At 46.3% G+C, this 13,490-nt stretch overlaps 1 protein-coding gene across 11 annotated transcripts in view; it reads right to left on the reverse strand.

Annotated features, from left to right (window-relative positions):
• DENND1A (DENN domain containing 1A) overlaps positions 1–13,490 on the reverse strand; it is a 531,128-nt gene that overhangs the window by 65,361 nt on the left and 452,277 nt on the right. For all 11 annotated transcript variants that reach the window (XM_082403252.1, XM_082403251.1, XM_082403250.1 and 8 more), the window contains 3 exons: positions 3,326–3,430; positions 2,869–2,956; positions 895–935 (listed from right to left, as the gene is read on the reverse strand). In XM_082403252.1, coding sequence (XP_082259378.1) covers positions 895–935; positions 2,869–2,956; positions 3,326–3,430 — 234 coding nt within the window. The remainder of the gene's footprint in view (positions 1–894; positions 936–2,868; positions 2,957–3,325; positions 3,431–13,490) is intronic.

The raw sequence follows: 13,490 nt of genomic DNA on the forward strand, positions 1-13,490 counted from the left end.
TTTAGAGTATTAAAACTCCCTTTATCAATCAATCAACAAGTCCTCATTGCTTGTCTGTGATTTGCCAAGTGCCGTGTTTGGCCATACGAGAAGAACAAAAGAAGCTTTTCATTGAGGAATTGCTTACTCTCGGCCAACTGCAGCCACTTCCAAGGGACCTGCCTTGGCAGTAGCGCACTTGGCCCACAGGCAGGAGAGAACACTTATCACACTCTGTTGGAGTTGCCCGTTTATGTGCCTGCCTCCCCAGTAAGACCGGGAGCTCCCCCAGGGCAGGGCCTGCGTCCTGCTCCCCACTGTCTCCCCAGTACCCAGCGTGGCGCCCGGCACACAGAAGGCCTTTGGTACATACTCACTAATGAACCCACGTAAAGGAAAGGCAAGCATCTGAATTCTTTAGTGGCTTCTGAAGCCCTAAGCACCTGGCTTCCAACACAATAAAAAACTGTTCACAACAACAGCGAGGGGATGAAAACTCTCAGTGATGCATTTTCCATTCTCTCAGGAGCCTTTGCTGTGAAACATATTCAGAGCAGCAAGAGGGACGAATTTTTGGTTTTCCCATGAAGAGTTCCCAATTGGTCTGGCCCTAGAAGGAGACCCTCCGAAATGCTCTAAGATGGCCACATCCTTTCAACACGCCTTGGCCTGCTTCCTGAGACAAGGAAGCTTCTCCTGGCTCTCACCATCCTGACTGAGGGATGGCCTTGGACAGTCTCATCCTGCGAGTCTCCACCTGGCACGAGAACGGCCTGGCTTTACAAACAGAAGCATCTTCAGCTGGGAGAACAGAGTGCCCTGGGCCGAATGACAGCCTTGTGGGTGGCAGGGGAAGAGGAGGGCTGCCAGGAGGCTAAGGAGGGGCCCAGGTGGCTCTGCGGGGGTGACACTTACCCGGACTGTGGAGAGCCACTGGTGGTACAGTTTATCGCTCCCTGGGGAAAGAGGAAGCAGAGAAGCTGGTATTTAAAGAAGTCACGTGTATGCCCTCAGGAGTTCCTCAAGTTGCTTTCAGCATGCAGGACGTGGAAAGTTCAAAATCTGGAGAATCACGTGGAGGCTCCCATGCACCACTCCCTGAAGGAGTTGCTGCCACAGGTTTTCTTTCTCAAAGTGAGATCTGATCCTATCAGTGCCCCGAGTACAAACCCAAATCCTCCTCCTCGCCTACTGGATAGAGGTCGGGCCCCTTAGCAACCCTGCCTCTCTTCCCCTGTCCTGTCTTGGCACTGCCCACCCTCTGCCTCTCCAACCTGTGCTACCATCCTGCACAACCTCAGGCTCCCTGACCACACCTCCTCCAAGCCGTCCATGCCCTCGCAAATGCTGTTCCCCTTGCCTGGCCACCGTTCCCTGCTCTCTCTGCTGCGCACACTCAGGGACCAGCTCAGTCATTTCCTCTGTAAGTTTCTCTTACTCCTTCCTCTCAACAGCTCTCTAGAATAGGTAACACCCATTCAGAGTTCCACGTCCTCTAAAGTTCTGTGAGCCACGCCAGGGCAGGAACCACAGGGCCGTGTGTCCAGCGTAAGCACACTGCTGGACACACACTCGGCCCTTCTTATGCTTAATCAGTGACAGGGAAAGAAAAAGGAGGTGCTGTGGGCAACTGATTCATTTTATCTGGTGGGATAAGGAGGTCTTAGCAGCAGACAGCTTTTCGAGGAGTCCGAATGACTAGACTTAGTTTAGCAACACATAAAGCCTGTCTTCTCCCCAGAACCCATATTCAACTGTTAGAACGCTACTCAAACCCCGCCTCCTTTGTGAAGCTCTCATGTTACAGAGTGAGCATTAATAGAGCTCTATTCTACCTTCACAAAAAACCTGTGTCCGCTCCTTTTCCTGCAGTGGCTTAGTCTGTATTTGTCTTTAGTTATGAGCTTTCTCCTATCAGTCTAAAAGTTCCCTGAGGGCAGAACTGGGCCCCCCATTCTTACTGTACAGGGCTGTGGACACAGCAAACGTCCAGGAAATGCTCATCAACGACTCACACACCGGTTTTATTGATTACTGTGCTCTCCATGCAGCACAGGCTGGTAGGGCCTGACAAAGGGGTCTGTAGGTGAGATCACACCTGGCTCTATGAGTTTATGGACTGCCAGTTGGATTATCAGCACAGTCGAGACCAGACACACGCCCAGCAATAAGAGGGGGCTAGTAGCGTGATTATTACTGTTTTGCATTTAGTTTTACTTTGCTGACAGAGACTGAGGCTTTGGGTCTTGGAAAGGCAGCCAGATTGGGATTCAGGAGGCAGGGTCAGCCACTAACATTTCTCTGGGCCTCAGATGCCTCCTTTGAAAAATGAGAGGATGATTCCTCTGGTTCTAAAGGCCTGCAGAGACAGGGCACCCGCGATGATCTTCACATTTTAAAGAGACATCTACTAAGCCGCGATCCTCTGCCAGGGTCTGTCCTGGGCGACTGCACAAACCTTTCCTTGGGGTCTCTGATTTAATCTCAACAGGACTCCTGTGAGGTAGGCACTGTTACACTCCGTGCACAGATAAGAACACTTCAGCTGAAAGAGGTGAAATGACTCGACCAAGTTCTCACTGCTGGGCAGTGAATCCAGGTCTCCTAATTCGATTCCTCATGTGCTTTCCACTGCGTCGTGCAGGCCACTACGTTACCTAGACTTCGCCCACCCAGGAGAAGCAAGTGACCCCAGGACAGAGGACTTCAGATGTGCCAATGTGCATCTCATCAGAACGTGAAGAGGAATTCCAACACTTCAAGGCCAAAGTTGAAATCAGTCTCTCTAATCCCCAGTGAAGGAAAAAAGAAGTCATTGCCACTCCTAGCGAACACACCCCAATCCCACAGACAGCCCACAGCTCAGAAAGAAAAACGAAATGCCCTCACCAGCATCCTCGCCCATGTTGATCTCCTCTTCAAAAACGTCACTGAAGCCCTCACCGGAATTGAGAAGGTCTAATCTACCATCGATAAACTATACAAAGAAAGAACAAAAGCATAACAGCTAGTACAAAGGAACGGGGAAAGGCCGTTCAGCTGGGCTCCTCGGTATATGACCAAAGAACCAAGACAGGAAAGGGTCTTTGGATTTGTGAGCTTAAAAAGGCAAGTTTCTGAAAAACTCGCTGCGTGTTTATAACTTAAAAAACTGCACGGCATATTTGCAAAGGCTCCGTCTGGTGGCTGAGCTCCCTTCTCACCCAATCTCCCTCCCCAGACTCTGGGCCTCTCTGGGCTGAGGCCTGAGTTCCACCCATGCCTGCAGCCTCAGTACTCAGAGTGGAGGCAGCTGCAGAAACCCCACCAGGGACCCAGGTGCAGAACAGGCGAGGGTGCTGGGCACCTGTTTGAAGAGCTGCAGCTGTGTGGCGTTCTGCAGGAACTGCCTCATGGCTCCGGAGCGATAGTGGGACACGAAGGCTTCCTCGCAAAAGGTGATTGGCTCCTCCTGGGAGACAGAGATGAGACGGGGAGAGGAGGGTTAGAGGGATGGAGTGAGAGACATCAGTGCTTGAACTCTGCTAGGTGGCGCTTCTATATCTGCTGATTTATCTAATCCTCACTTACCTGTGAAGTGGCCGTTATGCTCGATGGCATTCTACTCTATGGATGAGGAAGTTATTTCAGAGAGGAAAAGACATCTCCCAAGGTCACAAGGTAAGAGGCAGGGTGGGAACCAAAGGCAGGATTCCAAACCCCGCCCCGGCCCCTTCCATATTAGCCACAGGCACACCCCAACCGCAAGTTAGTGGGATGTGCCCTTCGGGGGGATGACTTCCAAAGTCTTCTTTTCACTTTTAGGAGAGGAACCCTTTCTTTGGACAGCACCTTAGGCAGAAGGAGCCCTGCCGCCTTCAACAGCCCAGCTGCTCTGGGAGGGCTGGGGGCAGGGATGGAGGCTGGGCTCTCCTTGCTGGGCGGTCCCCCCGCCCCCCCACTTGCACCTTTGCAGTCCCTAAGGCACCAGCCGTGGAACACAGCGTGGAAACCGTTTACAGAGTGAGCTTAACCAGTAGCGAGTTATCATTTTAAAATAATTAATTATATTAAAAACCAGGGATGATCAAAAATAAGATTTATCATCCAGTCAGCTTTGTGCTTATGCTGCTTGATGAGGACTACATCTTATGAGTCGAGAAAAGACACCCTAAGCTTAAAAACCACCCATCTTTGTAGTGAGCTCCTCACTCCTCCTTTGAAGGTATTTGGAGTACTCGTCTACACAGACGAGTCTTTAATTTCAACCGTGTATTCTCAGTTCTGAAAGATCAGACTTTTACATGTTGAACTAAATTAAAGGTACCTCTCCCTTCACAGACTTGGTGGCAAACACAGATGTTTGAAGCTCTACTTTTATCCTGCTTTAATGAGTTAGGTGAGTGTTAAAGTTCCTGTGTAGCGGCTGTAAATTCCAAGAGTCCCTCCTGCTTAAATCCAGCCAATATTAGCTCAGCAACTGGGCAGACCTACTGCTCCAGGGTGATAAGGATGACCCTAAAATACTAGGGTGAGGGGAATATTTATTTTTATACAGTCACACCACACCTAATTTTACAACGGATCTGAGGCAGCTTACCTGAGCACCTAAAACAAAGAAAAAAATCAGCGCTGGAGAATACATAAATATGTAAAATGTATTTATTTGGGAAAATAGTATCTGGATATGCAGGTCCTATATGGCTTCTAAAATTCAGTTACAAAATTAGCTCTGAGCTTCCTGGCTGCCACCGAAGCAAGCAGGGAACAATGCAAATGTTACACTGTCTATGAGGAAAAAACACGCACCAGTTCCTCAGGAAAAAGAGTTTTCATGACATTTATTACTTTGGCATGGATTTATACCTTCCTTGCTGAACACTGGAAAGATCAGCTGTTGGTGAGAACCAACAGAACCAACAGAAGCCCACCGGGAACTGCATTCCTGTGGCCTGGAGGTTTTGCTCCTCACCCTCGGAACCACAGCAGGGCAATTAATTCTCTCTCCAGGAGGTCTCATCCACCAGCACAGTGTCACCCATACACTGCTCACTCCTAATAAACACTGTCAGCTCAGACGTCTCTTGTTCCAAACCCATCTGTCTCAATCCCCACCTGGATGGCCCACTAGAACCTCAAACTCAGAATGGCCAAAACTCCCAATTACTCTCCCATCTGGAATGCACTCTAAATCTTTTTTTCTTTCTGAAGTTGTCATTATCCGTAGCTACTCACAGCAGACCTATCAATTCCCTAGTCTTCCCCATTTTCCCACTGCAACGTCTCATCTGTCTGTCCCCTGCTCTCTATCCCTTGGCACGGGCCTGACTGCCATGGTGGACGTTCAACTTTATGTCCCTCTCTTGTTTCGTTCCTCCCCGTCCACTTCAATCCTTCTGGCCAGAGTGATTTCTAAAATGCAAATTGGATCATGTCCCTATACTACTCAAGAACTTTGTTTGTGGAGATGTTACATTTGTGTGATTATTTAATTCTTGCACTAGACTATAAGCTTCATGGGGGCAGGAAGAGTCCCCGTTTGTCTAACAGCATGTGTCACACACGTGAGCTCCTGTGTGGGGGAGGAAAGAACAAGTCCTTGCTCCTTAGTCAGGCAAACAAACCTTTCCTAAGCTGAGAGAGTCCTTGCTTTTCCAGAGTCTTTTTGTGTCACTTTCCTATGCTCCCCCACACACCTTATGCTTCAGAGGTATCTCCTAATCCCAGGCCATGTCCTTTCCCACTTTCTTCTGTGCTTTTGCCAGTTCTACTCCTTCCACCTGGACTATCATCCTTTAAACACAGGCCTGTGTGCGGCAGTCACTTACCCCTGCTCAGTGCCCCCACAGTGCCTTGTGCACCCTGGGTGCTGGGTAATCTTCACTGGTGTCCCTGTGACCAGAAGCTCGAGAGGGCAGAGGCCCCGCTGGATGCATCACTATACTCCCTGGGGACAGTGCAGCGCCCAGCCCCCAGGTAGAAGCTCGAGGATGTTGGTTCAGGAACCGCAGAATGTGCTTGGCCTGGTTCCTGTCACAGGAGCCCTGCGATCTCCGTGTGGCTGAGACACCGCTTAGTCTGATGGTGGAGAGGCCTCAGAGTACGAGGCCAGGCTGAGTGACGCTTATGTCCGGGGAGCTTAGAGCTGCTCAGAGGAAATGCTCACTGGAGCTGTTAGCATTCACTCCTGGAGCTTTGGTCCAGTGTTGCCAGGAAGGAGAAATCTGCCGAGGGACCAATACATTCAAGAGAGTTTGCAACCAAATTTGCATGGAAGAGTAGCCTGAGGCAGGCTTTAGCTGTAGGAGAGCAGAAAGAATCTCATCTTTGGGGAGACAAGAACATTTTGGGGCCTGTTGTCTACTTATTGGAGATGACATCCCCTGGTCAGATGTCTGTGCCATAAAAACGAACAGAAGGACATGGGCACGGATGGGAAAGACTCAGGGGAAATGTTGACAACGGGGGCTTTTTCCGCAGACAGCTTAAAGAACAACATCAGCAGTGTCAGCTGTACGTGGAAACAAGTACTGCCTACAGTGTCGTGCTGCTGGGGTGGGTGGCAAAACATGCACTGGAGTCAGAGAGGAAAAGGCTGGTCCTTGCAGGGCAGCAGGTGCGAACATATGAGGAGAAGTCGGTACGTTCAGTGGAGTCTGGAAGGGTGAATAAGTTAGGTGAGCCGTTCCCACCCATTCAGGGCAACTGTTCTACCCTAACCCTGCACTGTCACTCAGAGTCATGTACAAAGGTCTGACCGGCAGCAGGCACAGAGGGCGCGTTCCCCTGCACTACTCCTCTTCTAAGGAAATGACCATAATCGCGGTTCACCTGATCCTTACAGAACAGCAGGTAGGGTACCTTGCCTGAGGTCACATGACCCGCACATGGCAGAGTCAGGGTTTAATACAAGGTGGCCTCCAAAGCTCAGCCATCTCATGCATGGTCTGCTATAGACCTGGGTTTTCTCTGAGGCCTCAGTTTTGCTTGCTCTTGGACACCTGCTGGGGAGCACAAGCGTTCTCTTTAAAGTGGGAGCCCCTCATGTTCTCCTAGTGGACACTCAGAGCACCAGCCCCTCAGAGACAAACAACTCCCGGGAGGGAGGAGGCGAGCCGCTGTGAAGGCTCCTTCTGCCACGGAACCAACTCGGCACCTAACCATTTGCACCCACTTGTCCAGCTCCTCCTGCAGTTGAAACGGCTGCCCCCACTCTGCTCTCTGCAGCGGAGGGGAGAAGGCAAGGTGTCTCGTTAACTCCCTCCTTTACAAGAAGTGCCGATTTAGTCCTCCTGTTAGGCTGATTAAACCTTTTGTCTTCTTGGGCGACACTCTAGGCGCTGGGGTTACTGACTTGATAGCGACGTTAATTCAGGCAAGTCAGGCCGTGAGCGTTCAAGCTCAGATCGCATTAGTAGAGTTTTCCATCTATGACCCGAAGGACAGTTAAACACAGCTGCTTAACCCTATCAAGGACTTTGTTATGGAAAGACAAGTTTTACTCTTGGATTATCTTCTTGACACATGGAATCAATTGGAAATTCCATTATTAATGAGTCCATCTATGTTAACAGGTGAAGCTGGTGATTCCAAAGGTTTCTGATATTTCCAGAAATAAATGGCTTTTATCCACAGCATTGCGGGTCGTGGCATAAAAATAAAATCTCCCATCAGATTCTTTAGCTTCTTTCCTTGTTCTGCTGATCCATACTCAAAGTATCAAATTCTTATTTCCCTTCACAAATTCAATTTTTATCAAAATTTTATGCACGCATTTACCCGGAAATTCTAAGGAAAAAAGGAGGTGTCCACTCTTCATGGACCTTGCTTAAATTTTAAAAAAATGATAATTTTGGAAGATTCATCCATCCAAACATTTTTAACACACCTACTGTGTGCCAGGCTCTGAGTTAGGGGAATACAAAGATGAATAAAACACAGTTCCTACAAGTAATACCAATAATCAAACGAGGGGTGGGGAGTAGATGAAGGTATGTATAGATGATACAAGAATGGCAGAATGTTATGTTTATAGCAGCATTATTCACAAAAGCCACATGATGGATGTAATCCAAATGTCTACAGATGAATGGATAAACAAAATATACATACAATGAAATATTATTCAGCCTTCAAAAGGAAGGAATTTATGGCACATGCTACAATATGAATGAAACTTGAAGGCATTACGCTAAGTGAAATAAGCCAGTAACAAAAGAGTTACTTTTAACAGTAACAAAAAATACTGTCCGATTCCACTTATCTCTACAGTTGTCAACTTCATAGGGACTGAAAGTAGAATGGTGGTCGCCAGGGGCTGGCGGGAGAGACGGGGAGCTGTTGCTTAAAGGGTATAGACTTTCAATTTTGCAAGATGAAAAAAGTTCTAGAGATGGATGGTGGTGATGGTTGCACAACAGTGCGAATGTACTTCATGTCACTGAGCTGTCCGCCTAAAAATGGTTAAAGTGGTAAAATTTATGTTATGTGTATTTTACCATAATTCAAAATTTTTTAAATGATAGAATGTTTATAGTTGTAGAAGCTGGGCAGTGGATACATAGGAGTTTATTTATTTTGTATATATTTGAATTTTCCGTAACAAAAATAAAAAAGAAAAGCTCCTGTTACCAAGGAATCTTGCCTACTTCAGGGAACAAATAAGTACAGTACAGCGTGACAACTGGCACACCAGAGGGCTGGTTTGGGTTTTTTTGTGTAAAGCCATCTCTAAAAAAACTTAAAAAAATTAAAAAAGAAACTCTGATCCATTTGAGGTAACACAACATGGTGGGGAGAGAACATGTCTTGGGGTGAAAGACCTGGACTTGAACCTGGACTCTGATGATACTGGCCACGTGGTCTCAAGTGACTTGTCTTCCCTCATCTGCAACAATTACTCAAGGCTGGCCCATCTCTTAGGGCTGCTTAGAAGATTAAGACAGATGACAGCAAATAAATTTTGCACAAATAACCATTTCTTGAGGGCAGAGATTGAGTTTTACTGAGGCTGGTAACATAATTTAGGGGACCCAGTGCAAAATGAATATGCAGGAAAAAAGCACTGTTGAGTACTAAAATATGAAGCTTTTTTCTTTTTTTATGGTCTCTTTCTAGACCCTTTATGGTGTTTTTTAAGTTTGCTATTTAATGTCATTCCATGTAAAGAAAAAATAAGAATTTAAATTATTAGCATAGCTTTTATTGTTCAGCTTTGTATCGTGCAATGCCAGTTCTGAATGCTAACATATGTGGAATCGTATTTTGTAAATCATATATGCATTTATTTGTATTTTGTTCTTACCAGACAGTGGAAATGCTGTGCAAAACTAACTCAACTGTTTTTATTTCAGTTCTTGATATACGCACATTTTATTAACATTATCTGTCTTCGGCTTACTGATGAGAAAGGAAAAGGGACCATGGTTGCCCCACCTTTTCCTCTCCTTCCATGTCATCATTTTCGCAAGAAGTGGTTGGCTAACACAAGGATGAGTAAGGAATGTGATAGGTTTCCGTGGTCATTGGTGCTTCCTAGAACACCACTGCCTTCTCTCAGTGTGAAGAAGTTCTAGTTCTGACGCAGAGTGCGGCCTCTGGGGGCTGTCAGTGCCCCGAGCCTCGGCCGCAGACACTGATGCGCTTACCCTGCAAGTGAGCTCCACTCACGCTGGGTGGGCTGGAGCAGCTCTGCGAGAGTAGGAAGGCAAGGCTCCTAGGGGGGTGTCTGTGCAGATCTCCTCTGCTCCTGCACATGCTCCACTGTCCCATCGGACTCCATTCACAAAGCACAAGTTTGAAGGTAAAATTACTAAGAATTTCAAGACGGTGACAGCAGAGCACAAACCAGGCACGGACCTTTCTGAGCGCGGGGTCCCGGTCCCACACCATACACCAGTGAGGCCCCCCTGGTCTCACATTTCTCTTCTCCCCTCTCCCTTCAGAGGCTAATACCCCGTAGGGACTCTGGTTACTGACTCTGTTTGCCATCTGACTGGGCAGCATAGAAGAGCTTCAGGCAAGTTTGTGGGTTGATGGAGGTGGGGTTTCTAAACTCCTGAGCATGACACTCAAGGCTCTTTGTGACCTTCCCCAGCTGATGATTTTTTGCTTACGACGCTGTCCACCTTTCTCCACATAACTCATTCCCTTCCAGAAATTCTGGACTGTCGACCACCCCCCAACCACTTTACACACTCTCACTCCTCTGGCTTCCTTCTTCACGTTACTTTCTGTGAGAACCCTTCAGGTGAAGAGGGCCCCCCGTTCCTCCTCCAAGCCTCCACACCAACACCACCTGTGCCTGCTGGCCACTCCCAGCCCACTGCAGACTCCTGGAGGCTCTGATCTACTCCCCGTGGCTGGCATGCAACGGACAACAGCTGAGTCACTCCAGGAGGAGGCAGATGGGGGAGTGGGACACAGAACTGGGCTCCAGTCCCAGCTCTGCCCCTGTGTGCAAACGGCTGCACCTCTCAGATCCCCATCCTCACCACCTGTCACATGGGGATAGCTGGGGGGTTAAACAGGGATGAATGTGATAGTGTATTTAGCAATGCTCAACCTTGGCCATACATTAGAATCACCCGGGGCACTTTTTCAGTAGTTTCTAAAACTCCCCAAGTGACTCTAATGTAGCCAAGGTTGAGAACCACGGGTGTAGGTGAAAGTGACCAGCACAGCACCCAGACCAATCAACACTCATTTTTAAAAATTTAAGAATAAAGAAATATTATAAAGAAAGCCAGAGAATCTGGCCCCATTTATCACCAGCAGTCCCAACCCAATTGCATTTTGTTTATTTTATTTTTTTATACAGCAGGTTCTTATTAGTTATCCATTTTATACACATCAGTGTACACATGTCAATCCCAATCTCCCAATTCATCCCACCACCACCACCGGCAACCCCCAGCCACTCTCCCGCCTTGGTATCCATACGTTTGTTCTCTACATCTGTGTCTCTATTTCTGCCCTGCAAACTGGTTCATCTGTACCATTTTTCCAGGTTCCACATACATGCGTTAACATACGATATTTGTTTTTCTGACTTACTTCACTCTGTATGATAGTCTCTAGATCCACCCACGTCTCTACAAATTACCCAATTTCGTTCTTTTTTATGGCTGAGTAATATTCCATTGTATATATGTACCACATATTCTTTATCCATTCGTCTGTTGATGGGCATTTAGGTTGCTTCCATGACCTGGCTATTGTAAATAGTGCTGCAATGAACACTGGGGTGCATGGGTCTTTTTGAATTACGGTTTTCTCTGGTATATGCCCAGTAGTGGGATTGCTGGGTCATATGGCAATTCTATTTTTAGTTTTTTAAGGAACCTCCATACTGTTCTCCATAGTGGCTGTATCAATTTACATTCCCACCAACAGTGCAAGAGGGTTCCCTTTTCTCCACACCCTCTCCAGCATTTGTTGTTTGTAGATTTTCTGATGATGCCCATTCTAACTGGCGTGAGGTGATACCTCACTGTAGTTTTGATTTGCATTTCTCTAATAATTAGTGATGCTGAGCAGCTTTTCATGTGCTTCTTGGCCATCTGTATGTCTTCTTTGGAGAAATGTCTATTTAGGTCTTCTGCCCATTTTTTCATTGGGTTGTTTGTTTATTTAGTATTGAGCTGCATGAGCTATTTATATATTTTGGAGATTAATCCTTTGTCCACTGATTCATTTGCCAATATTTTCTCGCATTCTGAGGGCTGTCTTTTCGTCTTGTTTGTAGTTTCCTTTGTTTTGCAAAAGCTTTTAAGTTTCATTAGGTCCCATTTGTTTACTTTTGTTCTTATTTCCATTACTCTAGGAGGTGGGTCAAAAAAGATCTTGCTGTGATTTATGTCAAAGAGTGTTCTTCCTATCTTTTCCTCTAAGAGTTTTATAGTGTCCAGTCTTACATTTAGGACCTTAATCCATTTTGAGTTTATTTTTGTGTATGGTATTAGGGAGTGTTCTAATTTCATTCTTTTACATGTAGCTGTCCAGTTTTCCAGCACCACTTATTGAAGAGACTATCTTTTCTCTATTGCATATGCTTGCCTCCTTTGTCATAGATTAGTTGACCATAGGTGTGTGGGTTTATCTCTGGGCTTTCTATCCTGTTCCATTGATCTATATTTCTCTTTTTGTGCCAGTACCATATTGTCTTGATTACTGTAGCTTTGTAGTATAGTCTGAAGTCAGGGAGTCTGATTCCTCCAGCTCCATTTTTTTCCCGCAAGACTGCTTTGGCTATTCAGGGTCCTTTGTGTCTCCATACAAATTTTAAGATTTTGTTTTTGTAGGTCCTTTTCTTCTCTTGTGTTTCGCACTTAGAGAACTTCCTTTAGCATTTGTTGTAGAGCTGGTTTGGTGGTGCTGAATTCTCTTAGCTTTTGCTCGTCTGTAAAGCACGATTTCTCCGTCGAATCTGAATGAGATCCTTGCCAGGTAGAGTAATCTTGGTTGTGGGTTCTTCCCTTTCATCACTTTAAATATATCATGCCACTCCCTTCTGGCTTGTAGAGTTTCCGCTGAGAAATCAGCTGTTAACATTATGGGAGTTCCCTTGTATATTATTTGTCATTTTTCCCTTGTTGCTTTCAATAATTTTTCTTTGCCTTTATTTTTTGTCAATTTGATTACTATGTGTCTCGGCATGTTTCTCCTTGGGTTTATACTGTATGGGACTCTGCGCTTCCTGGACTTGGGTGGCTATTTCCTTTCCCATGTTAGGGAAGTTTTCGACTATAATCTCTTCAAATATTTTCTCGGGTCCTTCCTCTCTCTCTTCTTCTGGAACCCCTATAATGCGAATGTTGTTGCATTTAATGTTGTCCCAGAGGTCTCTTAGGCTGTCTTCATTTCTTTTCATTCTTTTTTCTTTATTCTGTTCCGCCCCAGTGAATTCCACCATTCTGTCTTCCAGGTCACTTATCCGTTCTTCTGCCTCAGTTATTCTGCTATTGATTCCTTCTAGTGTATTTTTCATTTCAGTTATTGTATTGTTCATTTCCATTTGTTTGTTCTTTAATTCTTCTAGGTGTTTGTTCTTTAATTCTTCTAGGTCTTTGTTAAACATTTCTTGCATCTTCTCGATCTTTGCCTCCATTCTTTTTCCGAGGTCCTGGATCATCTTCAGTATCATTATTCTGAATTCTTTTTCTGGAAGGTTGCCTATCTCCACTTCATTTAGTTGTTTTTCTGGGGTTTTATCTTGTTCCTTCATCTGGTACATAGTCCTCTGTCTTTTCATCTTGTCTATATTTCTGTGAATGTGGTTTTTGTTCCACAGGCTGCAGGACTGTAGTTCTTCTTGCTTCTGCTGTCTGCCCTCTCTGCATTTTGTTTAAATACCTCCAAATTCCTAATAAAATACCCAAGTTATTGGCCAAAGTGCAGCATAGCCAAAACCTTGCTCTGAAGTCTGAAGGGTGCTTCTGTAGCCTCCCCTGGGCAGCCAGTACTTCCCTACTGGCCCCTGCTCCGGGCCTCAGCACCACTCCCAGAGCTGGGTCCGAAAGGCTGCTCCTCAT

The sequence above is a fragment of the Balaenoptera borealis genome (assembly GCF_965194805.1).
Source record: "Balaenoptera borealis genome assembly, chromosome: 8".
NCBI classification, from domain to species: domain Eukaryota; kingdom Metazoa; phylum Chordata; class Mammalia; order Artiodactyla; family Balaenopteridae; genus Balaenoptera; species Balaenoptera borealis.